The sequence below is a fragment of the Penicillium manginii genome (genome assembly GCF_028828005.1).
Source record: "Penicillium manginii strain IBT 31320 chromosome Unknown utg000007l:1.0-2284322.0:1.0-2285126.0, whole genome shotgun sequence".
NCBI lineage: Eukaryota > Fungi > Ascomycota > Eurotiomycetes > Eurotiales > Aspergillaceae > Penicillium > Penicillium manginii.
This window is the reverse complement of record NW_026643108.1, coordinates 77,390-99,598: the sequence shown is the minus strand read 5'-3', so window position 1 is coordinate 99,598 and position 22,209 is coordinate 77,390. Positions and strand designations below refer to the sequence as shown.

At 49.5% G+C, this 22,209-nt stretch overlaps 9 protein-coding genes across 9 annotated transcripts; 5 read left to right on the top strand and 4 right to left on the bottom strand.

The window, feature by feature from the left end:
* Positions 1 to 192: 192 nt before the first annotated feature.
* N7533_009963 (WD40 repeat domain-containing protein) lies at positions 193 to 1,383 on the bottom strand (the record flags this gene model as incomplete). The annotated part of the gene is made up of 3 exons (XM_057106613.1): positions 193 to 842; positions 924 to 1,268; positions 1,329 to 1,383. 3 exons carry the CDS (start codon positions 1,381 to 1,383, stop codon positions 193 to 195), a joined length of 1,050 nt encoding a protein of 349 aa, XP_056955830.1.
* A 483-nt stretch (positions 1,384 to 1,866) lies between these two features.
* On the bottom strand, positions 1,867 to 3,455 carry aspC (septin CDC12; the record flags this gene model as incomplete). The annotated part of the gene is made up of 7 exons (XM_057106612.1): positions 1,867 to 1,936; positions 2,010 to 2,518; positions 2,582 to 2,892; positions 2,995 to 3,157; positions 3,221 to 3,263; positions 3,330 to 3,343; positions 3,414 to 3,455. 7 exons carry the CDS (start codon positions 3,453 to 3,455, stop codon positions 1,867 to 1,869), a joined length of 1,152 nt encoding a protein of 383 aa, XP_056955829.1.
* A 341-nt stretch (positions 3,456 to 3,796) lies between these two features.
* N7533_009961 (snoRNA-binding rRNA-processing protein PWP2) lies at positions 3,797 to 6,749 on the top strand (the record flags this gene model as incomplete). The annotated part of the gene is made up of 6 exons (XM_057106611.1): positions 3,797 to 3,814; positions 3,879 to 3,991; positions 4,074 to 4,569; positions 4,622 to 4,869; positions 4,926 to 6,460; positions 6,511 to 6,749. 6 exons carry the CDS (start codon positions 3,797 to 3,799, stop codon positions 6,747 to 6,749), a joined length of 2,649 nt encoding a protein of 882 aa, XP_056955828.1.
* A 194-nt stretch (positions 6,750 to 6,943) lies between these two features.
* N7533_009960 (uncharacterized protein) lies at positions 6,944 to 7,254 on the top strand (the record flags this gene model as incomplete). Its single annotated transcript, XM_057106610.1, has 2 exons — positions 6,944 to 7,079; positions 7,202 to 7,254. 2 exons carry the CDS (start codon positions 6,944 to 6,946, stop codon positions 7,252 to 7,254), a joined length of 189 nt encoding a protein of 62 aa, XP_056955827.1.
* Positions 7,255 to 7,658: 404 nt separating this feature from the next.
* Positions 7,659 to 10,846, top strand: N7533_009959 (major facilitator superfamily domain-containing protein; the record flags this gene model as incomplete). Its single annotated transcript, XM_057106609.1, has 7 exons — positions 7,659 to 7,831; positions 7,881 to 8,356; positions 8,411 to 8,676; positions 8,732 to 8,980; positions 9,537 to 9,853; positions 9,906 to 10,190; positions 10,258 to 10,846. 7 exons carry the CDS (start codon positions 7,659 to 7,661, stop codon positions 10,844 to 10,846), a joined length of 2,355 nt encoding a protein of 784 aa, XP_056955826.1.
* A 987-nt stretch (positions 10,847 to 11,833) lies between these two features.
* N7533_009958 (cytochrome P450) lies at positions 11,834 to 13,540 on the top strand (the record flags this gene model as incomplete). Its single annotated transcript, XM_057106608.1, has 5 exons — positions 11,834 to 12,019; positions 12,084 to 12,168; positions 12,234 to 12,302; positions 12,358 to 12,975; positions 13,035 to 13,540. 5 exons carry the CDS (start codon positions 11,834 to 11,836, stop codon positions 13,538 to 13,540), a joined length of 1,464 nt encoding a protein of 487 aa, XP_056955825.1.
* A 304-nt stretch (positions 13,541 to 13,844) lies between these two features.
* N7533_009957 (chromatin-binding exonuclease XRN1) lies at positions 13,845 to 18,068 on the bottom strand (the record flags this gene model as incomplete). The annotated part of the gene is made up of 2 exons (XM_057106607.1): positions 13,845 to 16,312; positions 16,367 to 18,068. 2 exons carry the CDS (start codon positions 18,066 to 18,068, stop codon positions 13,845 to 13,847), a joined length of 4,170 nt encoding a protein of 1,389 aa, XP_056955824.1.
* A 535-nt stretch (positions 18,069 to 18,603) lies between these two features.
* On the top strand, positions 18,604 to 20,216 carry N7533_009956 (WD repeat RBAP46/RBAP48/MSI1 family protein; the record flags this gene model as incomplete). Its single annotated transcript, XM_057106606.1, has 6 exons — positions 18,604 to 18,628; positions 18,683 to 18,742; positions 18,812 to 18,917; positions 18,980 to 19,441; positions 19,503 to 19,988; positions 20,042 to 20,216. The coding sequence occupies 6 exons, from the start codon at positions 18,604 to 18,606 to the stop codon at positions 20,214 to 20,216; spliced, it is 1,314 nt and encodes a 437-aa protein (XP_056955823.1).
* A 263-nt stretch (positions 20,217 to 20,479) lies between these two features.
* N7533_009955 (uncharacterized protein) lies at positions 20,480 to 21,310 on the bottom strand (the record flags this gene model as incomplete). The annotated part of the gene is made up of 2 exons (XM_057106605.1): positions 20,480 to 21,099; positions 21,166 to 21,310. 2 exons carry the CDS (start codon positions 21,308 to 21,310, stop codon positions 20,480 to 20,482), a joined length of 765 nt encoding a protein of 254 aa, XP_056955822.1.
* Positions 21,311 to 22,209: the final 899 nt, after the last annotated feature.

The following is a 22,209-nucleotide window of genomic DNA, read 5'->3' as shown; positions in this document are numbered from 1 at the left end:
TGATATGGCTTCAGTTGGACCAGACAAGGGTAGCAGTATTTGTTATAGTATAGTCGGATCAGCGAAATTCCCAGTCATACGAGGAGTTGTTTTATAATGTTGGACCTCATGGCGATGGCAATTGAGGGTTGTCAAGGTCATGGGATAGCGAGTTCAACCAAAAACGCGAACAGTTCCTAGGTAACTCAGTAATTATTCGGAATATGGCTTAGCCATGGGCAAGGGTAACATACCATCAGGACACCCACCGGCCCAGTATCCTCTCTCGTTCCACGCAACACAACTAACGACCTTCCCCCTCGGCCCCATCGGAACCGTCGCAACGTTCTCCCCAGTCAGAACATCCCAGGCAAAAACGGCAGCACCAAGACCAGAGATATCATCCTTGGGTGCTTCGCTTCCACTCAAGACCACTCCATCACCCTGAGCAAAAACAGAGCGAACACGCAGCTCTGTATTTCGATAAGCATGTCGAGGCCGACTGAGACCACCAAGTGGAGCCTGATCTTCCTTCTGAGCCGGTCCCCCAAAGGCCGCGAGGAGTTTCCCATCCGTGCGATCTAGCATTCGAATATAACTATCCAGCGTGGAAGTGAGCAGCGCATTACCATCCGCCGAGCAGCGGACGCTCGTGACAGGGTGTGCCAAAACATCAACGGTTGTTTGTCCCATGCGCACATCATAGACGCGCACATGACCATCGTAACTGCCGCTCGCAATTGAATAAGTAGGCATATGAACGTGTAGACACGAGACGGTATCAGTGGCTTCGGTCAGAGTCTGGATGGGCTTGTGGCCATTCGAGCGCGTATCCCAGAGATTGATCGTTGTATCGGCACTCCCTGTTATTTCCCAAGAATTTGTTAGATTAGCCGATACATAAGAGAGGGGTGTCACAGAGAGACGGGAGATTTAGTCCTTACCAGAGACAACGACAGAATCTCCATCGCCAGCAAACTGAACTGCCTCGACCTTGCTGTTATGCCCGCCCCATCGCCGAGTTGTAATACCCTGCTCGACATCCCAAAGGAAGACCTGGCGGTCACCGCCTACACTGGCGAAGCGCGCATTGTCCGAAGTAACGGCCACATCGAGGACGCTGTAGCCATGCGCTTCGTATCGCTGAATGGGCGTGGTGGTCTCTACCGCGGTATTTGAATTTTCAGCATTATTTGGAACTGCTCGCGAGAGGTGGATTGCACGGTCGGAGGAGCCTGTGAGAATATATGTCCCCGGGGAGCTGGAGAATGTGACCGCATTGACCGGAGCTGCGGCGATAAATTGTTAGTTTTTGCCTGTCTGAGGACGTCACAAGCTCTTGGACTTACCATTATGGGTCTTTAGGGTATGGATGTGTCTCGTAGGAAATTTTTTCGGGGCCATAGGTGCAGAGAAGGCCCCGGGCGAATGCGAGTGGGGGTCGGGGTTGAAGTTGGAGGTTGAAGCTGGAAATGAAATGGGGAGGACGGCGCGGGTCTGGGGATCGGCGGAACTACGCCCGAAGGGAGAGCTCCGAACTATTTCAAGTGCAACAAGTATGAATACATCAGAAGCTACGAGAAACCACCGGGGATAGACTTATCGAGAAACATTTCCCAAACGAAATAAGGATTAACTCTGTATTTTCCACGCTACAGAATACAGGAGGGTTATTATCAAGGATGTAGACACCATCGCTAGCTACCAGCGGTAAATGGATATAACAGAACAAAATGAACCAGCCCCTCCCCTCAGGAGAAGGTGCGCCCTCCCAAGCGCGTGAGCGGCAAGACATAGGGTACTCAAGAGAAGAAAACAATGAGGAAGCTTGCGTGGCCTGGACTACCCCCTTTTTGAAGAACCCGGGCCGCTTCCCGGACGAAAAACTTAACGACGACCATGGCTGCGAGTGCCGGAGCCCTGCAGGCCCTCGATTTCCTGCTCGAGCGATTTGATCCTGTAGTCCAAGAAATGTTAGATTAGTCTTGGTGGGGTCAAAAATAGTGTGGTTGGGTGATACTGAAACGTACGCAGCGTGAGTAGCCTCCAGATCCTTGTTGAGTCTGTCGCGCTCTGAGATGAGCTTCTGCTCCCACTGGCGGAAGCGCTGCTCCTCGACCTTGACCTGCTCGGTGAAGCGCTTGCGCAGGTTCTCCTCCTCCTCCTTGAACTTGGGGTTGTCCAGTTTGCGCGGCCGGGCCTCGCCGAACTTGCGGGTCTCCATCTGCTGGGCACGGTAGGCCTCGTAGTGAGACTCTTCGGTGGTGTGAATGAGGTCAAGCATGTGGGTGCGGATCAGGATCGAACGGAGCTTCTTAAAGTCGCAGTGGTCCTCGTTCTCGACTTCGGCAACACCCCAAGCGTACTGGCGACCCTTGACAACACGGCCATCGTTGGCCTTGACGTCCTTCTCGGAACCGATGACGGCGAAAGGCATAGCAGCCATCAAGCTGCGGGCGTGGGTAGCGGCGTGCTCGTCGTCCTCCTCGACGGGAGGGTTGTAAATCTTGATGCCCTGGGCTTCGATAACGCGACGAATCTAGGTCAAACATTAGCCTCACCCGCCCAATCGGTATTTCCTTCACACATAGTTCCAACTCACTCTGTCCTTGTAGCGGACCAGATCGGCGTGGCTCAGAGTATCGGCCTTGGCAACAACGGGAATCAGGTTAACGCGGGAGCTGAGGCGCTTCATCACCTCAATGTCGAGAGGCTTGAGGGTGTGTCCGGTGGGTCGGATGAAGTACAAGCAGGCGTGCACACGCATGTCGATCTTGTCGGTACGGCGGGGCTGCTGCTCCTGGAGCATGTAGGATTCGTGCTGGTCATCCAGGAACTCAATGATGGGTTGCCAGGAATCACGGTTGTTGACGTAGTCACCGAAGCCGGGGGTATCAATAACGGTCAGGCGAACTGCAAAAAAAGAGTGTTGTCAGCATTTCCAAACCGACGAGATCATGGTTCCTCAATTCGATGTCCGCTTCCTTGATCGAGGTAGGCTGTGGTGCGGCTCACCCTTGAAAAACTTCTCCTCCAGCTCGGCCTTAGTGATCTCGATCTCGACGGTGCGGTCTACCTGTTTCTGGTGGCGGCGCTTGTGGTCGGCATAGTTCTTTATGGTGGTGGAGAAGAGAGTGTTGATGAAGGTAGTCTTTCCCAATCCTGACTCTCCAGCAACCTATAATAGACAGGACCGTTAGCGTCGAGGGTCCAAGGCGGGACAATTCAATCTCAAACGAACCATAATCGTGAAAGCCGCGCCCCGCTTCGCAACAATCTTGTGTCTAGAGGAATTCAATTAGTCCCTCCGATCGACCCCAAAAGACCAATGCTTCGTAGGAAGTACACACCGCTGGTTGGGGAGCTAGAGGTAGAAATCGCGAGTTAGTACAGTAATTGGACATCCAATAGAGCCGGAATCCGATCAGACTTACATTGGCAATGCCAATAGGCGTGGCGGTCTCGGTAGTCGACATTGTGAAAAAGGGGAGGGGGGGGGTGGTGTGAGAGTTGGAAGAAGAGAAACCAGAAGAGAAACGAGCGACTCCCTCAAGAGAAGAACGGAAGTGGGAGATCAGATGAGTCTCTTTTGGGGAATAGGGGAAAGAGCTGTCCGATTGCTCCTTCCCCCCCTGAATCTCCTTTCGTTTTCTGGAGTATAGCTGGCCCTTGCCTATCTGGGACTAGCCCTATACACCATCCCTGATTGGGAACGGAACCGGATTATCCTACTGATCCGCCTTTCTTATCATTCCTTCTGCTCAGGAATTTTTGACGGGAAGTTTGTCGCAAAGGGAAAAAATATAGGAAACAAAAGATGAAGACGGACTTCAAGGTGTGTGACTCCGCGGAATGACATTGCATGAATTCCATTGATCATGTACTAACCTATTTGACAGTTCTCAAATCTGTTGGGGACGGTCTACCGTCAGGGTAACCTGCTCTTCACTCCCGATGGTACTTGCTTGCTTTCGCCAGTAGGCAATCGAGTCACTGTCTTCGATCTTGTGCAGTATGTTTCCAATGAATTTCAGCTTTCTTCATTTCCTTGGCCCCTCTAGATCGTGATCGTTCTGACATCTTATGCCCCTCAGAAATACTTCTTATACCCTTCCCTTCGCCCACCGCACGAACATCGACCGACTCGATCTATCCCCCAGAGGCAATCTACTTTTGACTGTCGATGAAACTGGTCGTGCGATCTTGACCAACTTTCACCGTCGCATTGCCATCCACCACTTTTCCTTCAAGTCGCGCGTGTCCGCTCTCAAGTTCTCTCCATCTGGCCGACATTTCGCTGTGGGTGTAGGAAGACGCGTGCAAATCTGGCAGACTCCCTCTACTCCCGGGACTGAGACAAATGGCGAGATTGAGTTCGCCCCGTTTGTTCTACACCGTGATTCCGCCGCCCACTTCGACACTGTTCAGAGCATTGAGTGGTCCAGCGATTCGCGCTTCTTGCTCTCGGCCTCCCGTGATCTCACAGCGCGCGTATGGAGTTTGGACAAGGAGGATGGGTTTGAACCCACCACTTTGGCTGGCCACCGCCAGGGCGTCGTGGGTGCATACTTCGACGCAGCGCAAGAATCGGTAAGAAATATCGCCACTACATTATACTCGTCTCTTTCTAATGTGTTCATAGATCTACACAGTCAGCCAAGATGGTGCCCTGTTCCGCTGGGAATACACAGCAAAGATGGACCCCGAAACTGATGAGGAAATCGGCGAACCCCAATGGAGAATTGCTAAGAAGGATTTCTTCATGCAAAACGATGCCAAAGTCAACTGCGCCGCATTCCACTCCCCGTCTAGTCTGCTTGTGGTCGGCTTTTCCAACGGTCTCTTCGGACTTTACGATCTTCCCGAATTCAACATGATCCATCAACTCAGGTATGCGGACAGCTTCAAATCGATGTATACAATAATATACTAATTGGCCCCAACAGTGTCTCCCAGAGCAACATTGATGTCGTTACTATCAACAAATCTGGCGAGTGGCTTGCATTTGGATCTTCCAAGCACGGTCAACTTTTGGTGTGGGAGTGGCAATCAGAGTCATACATCTTGAAGCAACAGGGCCATTTGGATTCTATGAACTCCCTGGTCTATTCCCCAGACGGACAAAAGATCGTTACCACTGCCGATGATGGAAAGGTCAAGGTTTGGGACGTCAAATCAGGCTTCTGCATTGTGACTTTCACTGAACACACCAGCGGTGTTTCCGCTTGTCAATTCGCTAAGAAGGGAAGTGTCCTTTTCACTGCGTCATTGGACGGATCTGTGCGCGCCTGGGATCTTATCCGATACCGTAACTTCCGCACTTTCACAGCCCCTTCGCGAATGTCATTTTCTTCCCTTGCGGTGGATCCTAGCGGTGAGGTGGTATGTGCCGGTTCGCCCGACTCTTTTGATATCCACGTGTGGTCCGTGCAAACCGGCCAACTGCTGGATCAACTTTCTGGCCACGAGGGTCCTGTTTCTAGCTTGGCATTCGCCGGTGATGGTAACCATCTGGTCAGCGGTAGTTGGGATCGCACTGTTCGCATCTGGAGCGTCTTCGGCCGTGCGCAGACTAGCGAGCCTCTTCAGCTCGTGTCAGATGTCTTGAGCGTCTCTTTCCGACCCGACGGACAACAAGTTGCCGCTTCTACACTCGACGGACAACTTTCTTTCTGGAATGTCACGGATGCTGTTCAGGAGGGTAACGTGGATGGTCGCCGCGATGTTTCTGGCGGCCGTAAGGTGTCCGACCGTACCACCGCCGCTAATGCTGCTGGAACCAAATCGTTCAACCGCATAACCTACAGCGCTGATGGCAGCTGCATTCTCGCTGCTGGAAACAGCAAGTACATCTGCTTGTATGACGTGAACACCGGATCTATGATCAAGAAGTTCACAGTTTCAGTGAATTTGTCACTGGACGGCACCCAAGAGTTCCTGAACAGCCGCAACCTCACCGAGGCTGGACCTCGTGGGCTCATTGACGAAACTGGAGAGGCATCTGATAAAGAAGACCGCATTGATCGTACCCTCCCAGGCGCTAAGCGTGGAGATGCCGGAGCTCGTACTACTCGTCCCGAAGTCCGAGTCACATGTGTTGACTTCGCACCCACGGGTCGCGCATTCTGCGCTGCCTCAACTGAGGGTCTTCTTGTCTACAGTCTCGATACGGACTTCGTCTTTGATCCCGTCGATCTGGATATCACCATCACCCCGTCCACCATTCTCGCCACACTGGATGCTGCTAAGGCCGCCGCCGAAGCCAACACCGTTGATGACGACAACACCTTCCTGAAGGCTCTCATCATGGCTTTCCGATTGAACGAGTCTAAGCTCATCCGTGCTGTCTACGAAGCTATCCCCCCTTCAGATATCTCCCATGCAGTCCGATCCGTGCCCACGGTCTATCTGCCTCGACTCCTCCGTTTTGTCGCACATGCTGCTGAAGAAACCCCCCCCATCTTGAATTCAACCTGTTGTGGTTCGAGTCCCTCTTCAACTGCCATGGTAGATACTTCAAAGAAAACTCAGGAACATTTGCCCCTGAGCTGCGCATTGTCCAGCGCGCAATTGATGACATTCGGGAGAACCTTAAGCGGATGACGGAGAAGAACCTCTATGATCTGAACTATCTGCTGTCCAAGCCTGTCCTCGCGGATAAGAAGCCCGCCAGTGCCTTATTGCCCATCGCCGACGATGATGTTGAGGGTGGTGATGATCAAATGGAAGATGCTGAAGGCTCGGATGGCGAGTGGATTGGTCTTGAATGATTCCCCATATAATGTCTATTTGCATTTGCGCAGGCGTTTGTATATTAGGTACCCCCTCAAAAGTGTATAGATGAACCCAATATTTAGAAGTTCAAATTCGCAAGCGCACTCGGTTGGCCCAAGTAGGAGTGAATATTTCAAGTGTTGTCTTGAATACTGGTAGGTTCAAGTTGAAGATCACCTCGCTTCTCAACATGCAATCCATAGACGAGGGGTTCATTACCCCAACTTTCTCTTTGCTAGCACCATTCCAAGACAGAGCTACTTACTACTGGCATCGGGATAGCACCGCGGGCGTGACGGATATTCCCCGGCGCAGCAATCACCACGGTAAGCCCACAGGCTTTCATACAACGCTACAGGACCTCTTAAGGTAGTCCTAGGAGAAAATTTGGTATATACTCCACTTTATTAGCTAACACCAGAACTTGTCTCTTTATAGAAACTAACAGGATTCGTTAATTTCCTTGCGTATCCGGCTCTAAGATCTCTAGCTGTCGTATGATATAACTATCCCATGCATTGATTCGTTTCTTCGGGATAAGTCCGCCTGGGCAGATTAATGCCGGCGTAGGTCCGATGAGTCTTGGAGCTTGGCGTGGCCAAACCCCTTCCTGGGGTACCCCATATACAAAAAAATTCATCCCAAAAACGCGGGGTATGGAGATGAACAGTCTATTTCTCAAAGAAGGAGTGGCAGTGCTTTCGGCAGCTTCCTGCCACCACACCTGAACTTGAAGGTCGATTTTCTCCGAGGGACTATGCAAAAGTTAGTATAAATCGAGGCACCCCCCTTGCTATTTCATACCACATTTCTCCAGCACTGTAAATCATCACAAGCATCGTGATATTGATTCTCAGTACGAGATAATGCCTTTCTCGCTTAACTCAAAACGCAAGTCTCTTGACATGAAAGATGATGTGGAACACTCAGAGATCGCACTCGAGAGGGACCTCATTCTTGAACGATATGAAATCATACGAGACAAATCGGCCGAAGAGCGACGACAAATTGAAAAGTCACTTGTTCGAAAACTAGACTTTAAATTCTTGCCTATGGTTACAGCAATGCTCATGATGAAGTAAGCAATCTACTCCATTCAATACGATTCGCCACTAAATTTCCCCCAGCTATCTTGATCGTATCAATGTCTCAAATGCACGGTTGGCGGGCATGCAAGAGGATCTGGGTATGAGTGATACTCAGTGGTCCGCTGGAATTTCGATGTTTTATGTCGGATACATCATCTCTCAAATCCCTGCCAATGTTATCATAGCCAAAGGAAGCCCTCGTCTTCTTCTCCCTCTTTGCATGCTAGCCTGGTCTGTAGTCACCATATGCATGCCTGCTGTGACAGCGTCCTGGGCGTTTATCTTTTGCCGTTTTCTTATTGGTCTCGTTGAGGGGCCTTTTGTTCCTGCTGTCTCATTGCTGACTTCGTCCTGGTATACAAAACACGAGTCTCCTCTTCGGATGAGTATATGGCACGCCGGTAACACTATCTCCCAGGCGTTGTCGGGTCTTCTCGCGGCTGGGATCCTCTCCAATATGGAAGGAGTCGGGAATATTAGAGCGTGGAAATGGTTTCTTCTTCTTGAGGGCAAGTGTTCACAAAATTCGACTTTGAAGGACCAGGTCTAACTTGAACTGTGTGATGCAGGTATTGTCAGCATAATCGTTGCTATCATCAGCTTCTGGTTCATCCCGAACTTCCCCGATTCGACCGGTCTATATTTTATCACTGAAGAGGAGTCGGCCATGGCTCAGTATCGGCAGTCGGTTTCTGCTGGTGGGTTATCTGAGGATGATTTAGGTGGACACTGGGATGGATTCTGGAAAGCCATGAAGGACCCTTTCTCGCATCTCTTTGCAGCTATTCACTTTTCCTTGATTATTGCGCAGTCATATAAGGACTTCTTCCCTTCGGTAAGATTCACCCTTAAGCTCTGGCGCTGTCCCTTAAGCTTACAAACTTTCCCAGATTGTGAAAACCCTTGGCTTTAGCAATAACATCACATACCTTATTCAAGCACCTCCGCCAGTCATCGCTTTTTTAGTGACTTTGGGAATCTCCTGGTCATCCGGACGCAGATTGGAGCATGGCTATCACATCATCGGGCCGATTTTAGCGACTCTCGTTGGCGCTGTGGTGATGATCACAACCCTCAACGTGGGTGCTCGTTACTTTGCCATGATCCTCCTTGTCGTGGGTCCGTTTGCTGGTCTTAGTGTAAGTCACTTCACTCAATTAGGGGCAATTTCATAAATCATGTGCTGATCTGCAGTTCATTAGGTCCAAATTTCATGGGAAACAACTGTCGTTCCTCGCCCTCGCACGAAACGTGCTGCTCTTATTGCTTATGCCAACTGTGTCTCTTCCGTGTCTCATTGGTTCACTCCATACTTCTTTCTAACCAATCAAGAGCCTTATTACCAGACTGGTGGAGGTGCTATCATTGCTGGCTGTGGTCTTACTACTATTTTTGCTCTCATGACCAAATGGTATTGTTCCAAAAAAAACAAAGCTCTAAAAGTAGCTGAAGACGCTGCTGGTGAGCCGCAAGGGTGGAGATATGCTAGTTAAATAGTACTAGGAAGAGACCTGAGCAGACCGAAATTCAATACAAATATTGGTCCCTCAATTTTTTTTCATCCCATGGTTGGGCCGTTTTATCCACCAATTACACTAGTGATTGTAACCACCATAATTCAGCATCTTTTACCGAGCTTCGCTTGTATTGGCCCCCAATTCATTATACGCTAAGCTTTTAGTACGGCTAAAATAGGAAAACCCGGATATTTCGGGAGCCGCCTGGGTTCAATCGCTTGTCCTGCTGCTTGAGGAAATTTCCCCTTTATTTAAGTTCATCTCCCGTTCAGAGCCTCAGAGTGGGCAAGGCTTGATCTCAACTTTCAACCCCACATTCTTTTATAGCGAGACACTTAAATCTGCAACGATGCACCGCAATTCACTCATTCAATTGGCCTTTGGCCTGACTTCTGCGGCTCTGGTATCTGCTACGAACGCTACTAATTATAACCCTTCGCTGAACTTCCGACCGGATAATGTCACTTCTAATGGGCTGTATGACTGGGTTGGATCGTGAGTATCACCAGCGAACTTCTCTCTACAATTCAACAAGCTGATTGATCAGGTACTACAATGGAACTACTACCATCAGCGTGAAGCCTTTTTCAGGCGTCTCGAAACAGGAAATTGAAACAGATCAGAGCACCTCGTGCCCAAACCTGGAAGGCAAGGAGATCAAGGCTCATTATGATTCCGTTCTGGCTCTCACCGAGCGAAGTAGCCAAAACGCTGGCAATAACCCCGTGAATGTCTTTCACACCCTCTGGGACGAAGGCTTCGATTTCTCAACCCTGAAAAGCAATGAGACTATTGCTGACTATCCCTGGGGCTGGGGATTGTTTTCTTCTAAGTGAGTCGAGCTACTAATCATTGTCTCAGACCTAGAGAATATGTGCTAATTACCGGAATGTCTCCAGCCCTGCGATCGCTCACAACGAGACAAATATTCAAGATTCGTTTAATTTGACCCTGGAGAAGACTCAAGAAGCACCATACAGCCTTTCAGGCGTACTTGGTGATTCCTATTACAATGGCTCGGACTTCAATGGCTTGAAAACCATAATTTACAACATGACGAGTTGTAATGGTACAAAGGACATCCCATGGGATGGAGTGCTTTTGACCAAGATGCTCTGGGCGGAGTACGACTCCAATGTTACCTACCCCAATCCCATTTTCGGACTAAAATTCGACGATACAACTGCCAATATCACTTTGACTGGGTACATCATGAGCTATCCATCATGTGGCAAAAAGGCTAGTTTCTGCGAGGTGGACGTGATTGTCTATGCTGCCATTGAAATCGCGTTTTCGGGAACTATTGATTATTATCATTCAGATGAACTGGAGACGGATGCCTCGACGGTCAAATGGGAGAAGACTGTTGGCTTTGGAAACAGCACCCATAGTAATAAGAGCAACGGATCGAGCCGCCAGGAACACCATGGTGCTCTCTCGCTTCTAGCGTCTGTGTTGGCGCTGTCGGTCGTTTCTCTTTGCGTTTAGTTTCTTTTGATACCAGGTTATTTAATAGTTAGAATTGTTACACATGTATTCAAATGCTCTAAGCTCACCGGGTCCCAAGGTTGATAATTACACTGATTCCCGTTCATTCCTCTTTTTATCCATTTATTGACATCCGTCAAGTTGGCTTGACCACTAGTTCCAAGGTTACCTACCCCAGGGCAGTTTCCATCCATCAATATCCTCTTTTGAACTCTATATATGTCATCACTATCTCCAGGTCTGTACCTGTGGCTGGACACGGCGTAATTGAAACAAAGATCTAGATGGCAGTGAATTTCACCAGACTGGCTTAAGAATAGCTGCATGGGTATTTGGTCAAATTGCCCGCAAATGCTCGCCTCGGGCTTTTTCACACGATTTAATAATTCGCCGACCTTTTCCCGTATTGAAAGGATTGAGAAATAAACCTTAGAAGACTCCAAGTATCACAGCAATGTTATTTGGAGAGTTTCTGACGGATAATAGTGGCTATAAACCGTCCGCTTCATAGTCGTCGTCACACTACCATGATATCAGATCGGAAAAGATTGGCCATGTGTTTGGAAAATTCAAAAACTCAAATTGTACATACATCTATTAAGAGGGCAAGCCTTTCTGACCCTTTCTCAAGGTTTCACAGCTAAGCAGTGCTTCTGTCTTGTTTAGATTCCCATTCTTGGTGCCACACAATACTATCCGATGCCCCTTTGTACCACTCTCCACACATACATTAAGATCTCCCCGATCCCTCCAAATACTACATACGTCCGCACTCGTTTCTCAATATGATTTCCTGGGTTGACACTTCTATGGCTGGAAACATTCAGTTGTCGCTACTTGGGCTTTTGCTGATAATCTACCTGTTTTGTAGGAAGTCAAATACCAGACTGAACCATATACCCATCGTCAAATTCAACGCATATCTACCTGACATCATCAACCGAATTCTTTACTATCCAAAAGCATGTTCAATGATCCAATGGGGATATGAGCAGGTCTGATGATCCTCTGACCTTTCTGCATAAACGTCATGTTTACAGCTTGCAGTACAAGGACACTCCATTTCGTATGCTCACTGGCGATGGTGAAGTCGTCGTGTTGCCGACCAAGTATCTAGAGGAGCTGAAACACCTCCCGCCATCTATCCTCAGTTCGTTTGAGGCACAATTTGAGGTACTGCTTCCAGTCAATTTCATGTTGAAGATATGTGCGCAGTTTCCTGACCAGCTTGAATTAGATTGCACTGGGCGACTATACAAATCTTTTGATAAGCAGTCACCTACCATCTCAAACAGTCAAACGATGTCTGACCCCTCGACTGCGTAGGTTTCCATGCTCTGCAGATCGTGTCAGTTGTCTAGGTGCTGATATGCGAATCATGAACAAGGTCGAGTTATACCATGGATTATAAATGAGCTTGGTGATGCATTCAATGCAGCGGTGCCAAAGTGCGATGGTAAGCATTGGTGTGGGTTATAAGATGCCATGTAATCTAGATTAAGAAAACATAGAGGTATGGGTTCCGCTTCGGCCACACGAAATGTTTGTGCACCTCATTACTCGAGCGACATCTCGTATTGCGGGTGGCGACACACTACGTCGCAACGAAGAATGGATGACCACAGCAGGCAGCTACTCGGCTAATGTAGGATTGACAATTCTTCTTCTCCGCCCGTTCCCAAATTTCCTTCGCCCCTTTGTCGCACAATTTCTCTCACCAGTGCGGCAGATGAAACGGCAGGTTGGGTGTGTCAAGAAACTCTTTGCACCGATGGTCGAACAACGCCGGGCAGCAGAGGCGCTCAACGACCCTAACTACAAGAAACCAGATGATTTTCTCCAATGGATGATGGATGGCGTAGAAGATGAAGAGGACTTTGATCCTGAGATACTTGCGCATCACATGCTTGTCTTGACGAGTATGGCGGTCATACATACGAGTTCAATCACACTGACCCAGGCTCTCTATGATTTGATCGCCAGGCCAGAATATCTCGAGCCTCTGCGCGAGGAGATCCAAGTGACGTTTCAAAATGGGTGGGAGAACGCAACAAAGGCATCATTAGATGCACAGCGGCGTCTGGATAGCTTCATGCGCGAGTCGCAGCGTTTCAGTTCGATAGGCGACTGTAAGAGAAACACCTTCTGACCCACAGCTATATGGCTGTTTTTAATTCTCCTCTCTTAGTGTCTATGCACCGTATAGTTAAGGAGCCTTTGACACTTTCAGATGGACTGATCATCCCAGAAGGCACGCACATCTGCTTTCCAGCGGGTCCAATGTCGAGAGATCCGTCTCTCGTCACCAATGCTTCTGCTTTCGACGGATTTCGGTGGTGTCAAGACACAAATGACCGCCGCAATGCTCTGAAGTCTGGCAAGCATAACACAGCCATGAATGGCATGGATGACGTAAACTCACAGGGCGCTCCGCTGACTTCGACAACATCAACCAGCTACATCTCTCTCAGCCCCAGTGCAATGCACTTCGGCTATGGGCGTCAGGCCTGTCCAGGTCGTTTCTTTGCATCATGTATGATCAAAGCGATTCTGAGTCGGATTTTGATGGACTACGACTTTAAGTTCGAGAATAGTCAGACTGGATGGAGGCCTGCTAACATCTATGTTGGGGAGCACATCCTTCCAAACATGCATCTGATGGTGTTGTTTCGGAAAAGGAAACTTGACCTTTGACCGTTGGTGGCGGAAGACTTGTCAAGTTAGCCTACAAAATCGCTTCTACGACCAGAACTAAAATATTTCAGAGCGATGAATCATCTACTACTTGATATACATTGGCTTTGGCATCAAATCCATTATACGTAACTCCTGATCAATCACTCCTAGCAGATCAAGGGGTATAATCCTGATCATAGTACAGTCCAAATGACCACCCAATTCTCAGAAAAGAACCCACAGATCCTCTATACATATGGATAGAAGAAACCAAAGCATCTTAACGCGGAGTTAAAAGCCCAATCAGACTGAACCCAAGGCACTACGAGCTTTCGGTGGCAGCACCTCGGCCACGTCCCCGACCACCGCGGGACCCGTTTCCACGACCGCGACCACGTCCCCGGCCACGGCCACGTTGCTGGTCAATTCCCTGTGGGGGCGGAACATTGGTGTAGTTTTGAGGGCGAAAATCGGGGTTGTGCTGGATGATGCCGTCAGAGGGGTCACTGTTATCGACCGAGACATAGCCGCCGTTATTATGCTGCTGTCCGCCGCGGCCACGGCCACGGGGACCGCGCGGAGGACCACCGTTGCCTCGGGGGTGGAAAGGAAGTTCAGAAGTCTGACCATTGCGCATACCGCCACGACCGCCAAGAGCACCACGGAAAGAACCTCTCAGGGGTGGAGGGACCGGGGCATTTTTCAGCTGGCCCTCTCCATTCGGTCCGAGGGGCATACCATATCCAGTTGTGGCCTGGGTCTGTTGGCCCTGCTGGCTAGTAGCGGCACGGGAGCTAGCGATGAGCTGACGGTAGGATAGGTTCAATACGGATGATGCGAGCACTGTCTGTCCGCGGAATGGCGAGCAGCGATCTCCCAGGGTGGTTCCGCTCATAAAGGAAACATCAAATACCACATCGAGAAGAAGTGTCCTCGGGGTTCTGGTAAGACCGACAACCGTGCCACGGGTTGCGATAGGCACCTTTCCGGAGTCTTGGGCGTACACAACACGGTCGCCAAGTTTGAAAGTCTGGTTGTTCAGGCGATGCTCTGCATCGGCAGGGCGAAGGAGAGCACTGCGAGGAACACCACGGACCTTCTTGGGGTTCATTGGAGCCTGTGACTGCGCCAGACCATCAGCATCACGTTCGATCAGCCCGACCATGTCCGAGTCCAGTTGCTCTGCGTCAAGAGGGACTCTCTCAAAGTTTTTGGCTTCGATCGACTTGAGCCAATCCCGGATCTCCTTCATTTTGAGGAGGGCATCTTCCTCCGAGTAGAAATCAGTTGGAGAATAACGGTCTTGTTGCGGGCGGCGCTGGATTCCGGCGATGAATTCAGGGAATTTCATCATGTACTGTTGCAGCAGATCGACTGCCTTTTGACTGAACTCCCAGCCGTTGTCGCCGCGACGCGAGTAGCCAAGAACTTTTTGTCCCCGGGCCTGGAACTTTAGGTTCAAGCCAAGATTCACACGTTGACCATCGATATCAACAGAGAACGAGGAGGTAATCTTGGCCAGGACCAGGGGGTTGAGGCGGAGATTGCGAGCAATCGCATACGAAGGCATGTAAGGGCAATAACGCTCCACTTCCCTAACACGCTCTTTTCCAAACTCAGGTTCGCGGCCTGGCACAGCCGCGATCAATCCATTGACCTTGCCATCTTCATGACCACTAATATGAACAGGGCGTCCGTAGTTAAAGTCACCCAAGAAGAAGGCACGAGAGTTTTGTGGGAACTCTTCCTCAATGGGCAAAGCTTCACGCTCAATGAAACGCTCATCGGGATGAATAACTTCATCAACGACGATTTGCAGAGCATAGTCGGTCTCCTGCCCAGGTATATCTGCAAATTCCTTGATCGTGGTGCCATCTTCGGTCTTATTCATGCCTTTCAGCAACTGAATGTGAACCAAGGATTCAACCTCACCAATGATCATTCCAAGGCGCTTGCTGTAAGTGCCTTCGATCTTGGTCGCCTTCTTTTTCCATTGCTCGATTTGTTGAGGGGTGTGGGGGATCGACACAACATGCTGCTCGCCTTCGGGCAGAATGTAGTCGAAAAGCTCATCCGAAACACGGATCACAAGAGCCTCTTGTAGAGTGGGATATCCGACATGGACACGTTTGCCAAGCTTTGTCTTGGCCAATTCAATATTGGAACGACTGCCAGGGTCAAGAAGAGTGACGACCTGGCTTTCATTGCGACTTTCTTGTTGGAACACAGTAACACCGTGGAAACCGAGTTGACCAACCTGTGGAAGCGTCTTGATGCTAGGAAAGCCAGCCAAAGCTGCCTTGCCCAGGTAAGCACCCTCCATCAGCCCGTTGTACGGCTCTAGGCCATCCATGACAGGAAGGTCGAAAACATTTTCGACACAGTGACAGTTTGGAAGGTCTGGGAACACGCCAGGCATCGAGGAGGGGTAGATGAAATTCAAGTCAGGCGAATATGTGAACTTGAGACTAACACCAAAAGTGTTTCGTGCCCTCTCCTCTGGAGCGAGGGCGTTCTCTTTGGTTTTCAATGCGTCCAATAGCCGTTTCTCATCGATAAAAGGGATTTTGACCACGGCCTCCCACTCCATCTTTTTTCCATTCATATCCAGGTCGAAATCTCTGGGATAGAAATCAATGATGGGAGAATCGGGGGATGTCATCAAATCCCAGTAAGCGGTGGGCACAATCTTTTTACTGCGATCGGGCAAGACGCCCATCAGCTGATCATATGGACGGAATGGCTGTCCAAGTCGGAAGTTCATGTCGACACCCAAGCCCATAACAATATCTACTCTGTTGTCAACTAGGCATCGAAGGGAAACTGTTAATTAAGCTCACTTACCGGAGATCATAGGAGCGTAATGATACTTGAAGAACCAGGGCCATGAGGCGATACCCCGATAATAGTAAAACAGGACCCATTGCAATCCTTGCACATAGTTTTCGGCCAGCTTTGTCAATTCTTCCTGGTTGTCGAGACCCCAACCAAATTTAGATCGGTAATAGTTGTCTTTCCACTCCTGGAACTTTGCATCATACTTCTCTTCTGCCTTCTGTTGTGCCTCCTCCGGGGTCATTTCCTGGATCTTGGCTTTCTCATACTTTCGGATGATACGATGGATAGCCATCGAGGCTTCTTCGTCGTCGTCGTCACTTTCGTCGTCGCCGTTTTGAGGTTGGGGTAGCTGAAGTCTCATGAAACGATCACCAGTCTCGGTCTCCGTGGTAGACCAAGGGACACGCAGTTCGTCCGCCAACCGTTCCACAAAAGCGCGGTCGCGGGCTGGAAGGGTGGGTGAGAAGTCCAAGGGCTTCAGCTCGGCAGTCTTCCCAGATCGATTCGACACGTACTGCTTGACCTTCTTGAGAATATCCTTTTGCGCAGAGGTGATTGTCAATTCTTTCGGCTTCTGCTGCAGCTCTAAGGAGCCATCATTGCCATTCTTCTTAGACTTGACCCACTGCGCATCTGAGTTCTCGGCTTGGAAAAATCGATGTTCGAAGACACTCATTGCTTCCACAAAGGTACCCAACCGTTTCAGGTTGATGACACCTTCTTCGTTGATATATCCACCCATCTTTCGCAGAACGTCCTGGTAGAGCGTAAACATGAGAGACAGCGCGCCCTCGTTGATGTGTAAGTTTGGCAAATTAGGTAAGAAATCGTTTCCAACGAAAAACGCCATGAGGATAAAATCATCGATCACATGTTCCATGTCGAATGGAAAGTTTAGAGCGCCAGGCTCTTTCAGTCCCTGGAATTCTAGCTCTAGGTATTCTCGAACCAAACTCAGATGTAACAGATAGAAATTCTGATGTTCGAGCTCTTTCGGTTTAGATTTTGTTTGACGGCCAAAGGTCACCTCTTCACGGAGCAAGGAGAAGTGAGGGTCATGACTGAGCAGACCCAACATGATCAAATCCGCGTCCAGTCCGTAAAGGCAGTGACGCACGTTCGGGGCATAGTCGGGTTGTGCTTTCGCATTTCGGATGTACTCCATGATCTTGTGCTCACCCTCACCGGGGACCTCATGGCCTGAAAGCACAATTTCCACACCTTGCCAGTCTGTGTCTTCGGAAATCTTCTTGTTGATGAAATATTTCAATTGCTGCGTCAATTTTTGCATGAACTCGGTGCCGGGGGTGATGCAATTGCTGTCAAAGGCATCTTCTTTCGGCATCTCCAGGCCTTGCTCGATGGCCTTGTTCTTTGCGTTCTCGGCATCTAAAGCCGTCCGAAAACGACGGGCACGTTGTTGATTCATCTTTGCACGTGGTGCCACACCGTCCACGGCCATGAAAAACAGCTTCTTAGGCTTGATTGTTCCAAACAAGTGCTCGATGTAGTTGAAAATCGCGATAAACATTTGCTCTTCAGTCATGCGGAACGTTGGAGAGTCACTATCTTTATGCGTGCAGTTGTGGATAATACCGTTCATGTCGAGATAAAGATTGTCGAACTCGGGGATGCGACTCTCTGCGATGAGCATCGAGATGGCGGGGTACCGCTCGCTGAGCCAGCGGAAAAACTTAGGAACACCCATGCTGAACAGTCGTATCTCGTCTAAATGTCAAAATAGATGGTCTCGTTGGGATGATTAAGGTCAAGACCGTTGGGGAAATTTTGCTCGGTTGGAAGAGAAGGAGGATCGTCGGGATGATAAGAATGGAACTTGCGACCAGAGCGAGAAGGAAACCATCCAAGGGAGGTCGGATGGTAGAAAGAGAAGGATCGCGAGAATCGCAAAGGTGAGAATTCTGTAAAGGCCCCAAGTGAAGAGAGGAGAGGGGGGGGGGGGTGGCAGGGAAAGGTAGAAGAGGGAGAGAGGTGGAAGCTGGGAAGCTTCAAGTGAGTCCACTGAGGTCAGTTTCAGGCTTGGCGGCAGCGAGTCATCGCCAAGCCCGTGATTTCCTAATCCGGTCTAGTGCCACCTGACGCCAATTAACGCGCGGGCGGTCGCCAGTCGCGTTGCTCGCTCTCCTTCCACCTTGAGCTTTCTCCAGTCCAACTTCGGTCTCTTTACACCTTTTTGCTCTAATTCTACGTCGCATTACACTCAATACCCAACAACTACAAATATGGAGCCTTATGAGGAAGATCCACGTGAGTTCCGAGACGTTTCGCAACCAAGGGAATTCTCGATCTAACGCAACACAGCTGCGCTGGAGGACCAGGACCAGGAAAATGAGCACAGTACCGAAAAGATTGTCAATGAAGGTCACTACCCCCCTTATATCAATCGCAATTCAAGGTGAACCCCATAGCTAACATTGAATATCTGTACAGAGTACAAGACATGGAAGAAGAACGCTCCATTTCTCTACGACATGATGCTCAGCACAGCTCTAGAATGGCCCACACTCACAACCCAATGGCTTCCGGACAAGCAAGAGTTTGTTGCTCCAACTACCTCGATATATACATCCTTTAGTCTAATGCCTTGCTCCACTATAGAGTTCCCGACAAGCCTTATTCGACCCATCGCCTATTAATCGGTACCCACACAGCCGGCGATGCTCAAAATTATCTTCAAATTGCTCATGTGCAGCTTCCCAACCCCAATGCTGCCAACCCAGACGACTACGATGAGGAAAGGGGTGAAATTGGTGGATATGGCGGTGGCTCCAAGAAGCCCCAAATGGAGATCAAGTTCAACATTGCCCAGAAAATTGACCATAAGGGAGAAGTGAACAAGGCACGATATCAGCCACAAAACCCCAACATCATTGCGACCATGTGCACGGATGGTCGGGTCATGATCTGGGATCGTTCTAAGCACCCCAGTCAACCGACTGGAACTGTAAACCCGCAGATGGAGCTCCTGGGCCATGAAGCGGAGGGTTTCGGCCTCAGCTGGAATCCTCACGAAGCTGGTCACCTTGCCACGGGTAGCGAGGACAAGACTGTTCGCCTCTGGTATGTTATTTGATTTCAAGGGCAATGCTGCAGGCGAAGAAAAGCTCATTTTAGTCTACAGGGATTTGACGACATACACAAAGGGCAATAAGGCCCTTCGCCCAACCCGCACCTATACCCACCACTCCTCGATCGTGAACGATGTTCAGCACCATCCTCTCCACTCATCTCTTATCGGAACTGTGTCCGATGATATCACCCTCCAGATTATTGATGTTCGTGCGGCCGATACCACCCGCGCTGCTGCATGTGGCGAGGGCCAGCACCGTGATGCGATCAACTCAATCTCTTTCAACCCCGCGGCTGAAACTATCCTGGCAACTGGATCCGCAGACAAGACCATCGGATTGTGGGATCTGCGAAACCTCAAGACGAAACTCCACTCACTTGAGGGCCACACCGATTCTGTTCAGTCAGTCTCTTGGCATCCGTTTGAGGAGTCTGTTCTGGCCAGTTCCAGTTACGACCGTAAGATTATGTTCTGGGATCTCAGCCGAGCGGGCGAGGAGCAAACTCCGGATGATGCGCAAGATGGCCCTCCTGAACTGTATGTCCATCAATCTTTTCGCTTATTCCTGCTGTCACTAACTCATAAACTAGTCTCTTTATGCACGGTGGCCACACCAACCGTATTTCCGACTTCAGCTGGAACCTCAGCGACCCCTGGGTTCTGTGCTCAGCTGCCGAGGACAATCTGTTGCAAGTTTGGAAGGTCGCCGATGCGATTGTCGGCAAGGATCTGGAGGACGTCCCTACTGAAGAACTGGAAGCATGATCTACTGCATCTCTATCAACACCCTCCTCAGTTACGCCTAGTTATTCGCAATGTTGGTCTTGATTTTTTCCAGATATGGTTCATGGCGAATCATAATGAGACACAATTCGAAAATACCATTTTGAAATTCAACAAATCAAAGCAATAATCCAATAGTCACAAAATTTGTACTTGTCTAACAAGGTGGTAACTCCATCTCCACAAATCGAACCTTCTCTCCGGCATACTCCGTCAATCTCAACATTGACATCTCGGTCTCGGTCTCAAACGAAATTTCCGCTTCCCGCGCAGCGAGAAAGAGGAAATTCCTTCTTCGTGCACATGGTAATAGCACCACTAACCCATTTCACCCCCGCGTAGGATCCATCTTCAAGAGAATCAGCAGAGAAAGTCCCGCTCTCAGTCTGCGAACCAAGACAACCCTTCAGAACCCGACCAGTCTTCCGGGTCTTGATAGGCTTGGTGATCATAACGCCAGAGTAGCCGTCCGCAACAGTTCCCTTGACGGTGACTGCAGTCTGGGTCGTCCATGTGTGGGTGTAATCAATGCCTAACGATCCACCCAATTTATCCTTGATCAGGCTTATATCGAGACCGCTGCTGACACTGACCGAGTTGCTAACTGTATAGCCTGACATGACAGAGACGTCCATACCGGTGGTACCACTGCCAATGACCACTGGTGACATCTGAACGTCCCAGTCAACGAATGTCTGTGTCTTATCGGTAATCACCGCGGTCGTGAGGTCACAGTCATCCCGGGCGTGAATCGATCTGTCGTACTTGGCAGATTCGACAGGAAGGTTTTCAGTTTCTGGCGCGCTAAGTAAATGCCCCTGGGCGGCCATGAGGTTATGATAGACGCTTTCGTGAACCACCTCCACTAGAATGAATCCATTAGCTGTCTATATCGAGGTGTTGGATAATTTGAAGTATCTCCGATACTTACTTCGGCCATCACCAAAAAGAATGACTTCGCCTGGCTGGAGGATATGTTCAGGAGTCCACTTGGTGCTATTCAGGCGATGTTCGATGACTGGTACTGCGCTGACAGCTGTGGCCAGCACAAGGCCCAAGATATTGACAGCAAGCATGTTGATAGATAAAAAGGCTATGAGGAAGAAATGAGAAGAATGATGAAAGACTGTAAGATGCACGGCGTAATTCTTGATCTACTGGAAGAATTTATAAAAATTCAATCGGCCATGAATTGCTCACTCTAATCCCAAGCTCTGCAATGAATTCGCACCCAAACCCTTGGTGTTCAGGACTGTGGATCTGACGAGTTGGGCCAGGCTGCTGTTTACGGGCACGATGGACATGTGTTTGCTTCCTCAACCCGAGAATCAGGAAAATACCTCATGAACATCCTCTACAAAGTACCCTGCAGGACCAAAGTCAAAACGAAGAATAAGCTAATGTCTCAGCTATAGTCGAAAGTCGACCCGACAGCTTGTTCAATATCATATGACCCAAGGGTACTCTTCAGCAGTTCGAGAAACCTCTGACCTAACAACGAATGGAAATGGCACGAAGTCACCGATAGCCTGGTGATCGCTCTCTTGGCAAAAGTCAGAGGGGTATAACCCCAATCCTGCAGATAAGTAAACGTCGATCTAATACCCCATCAGGGACTATGCTGATTTGATTGAAATGAGAGTGACACATTGTCTCATTTTTGGTAAAGTGAGATATATGAGGCTTAGATGTATCTTCAGCTGCCGAGGTTTTGCCAATCTGTAATGTTGCAGTGAGCCAGTGATTCTCCCGAGATTTTCCCGGATCTACAACCCCGATGTGCCGGATCGGGCGGCGTCGAGCACTTAAAGTTTGAATCTGAGAGACATGAAACGGTTGGATGCATTTAAGCGATTACCGGGGCGTACGGAAGGTTTACTTGAAGTGGATCGCATTATGTTCCAGTGGCTTGGCTCCTCTATCGACGTATGCATGAGGTTTGTTCAATTTATCTGAATGAGAAGGGACCAAGGCT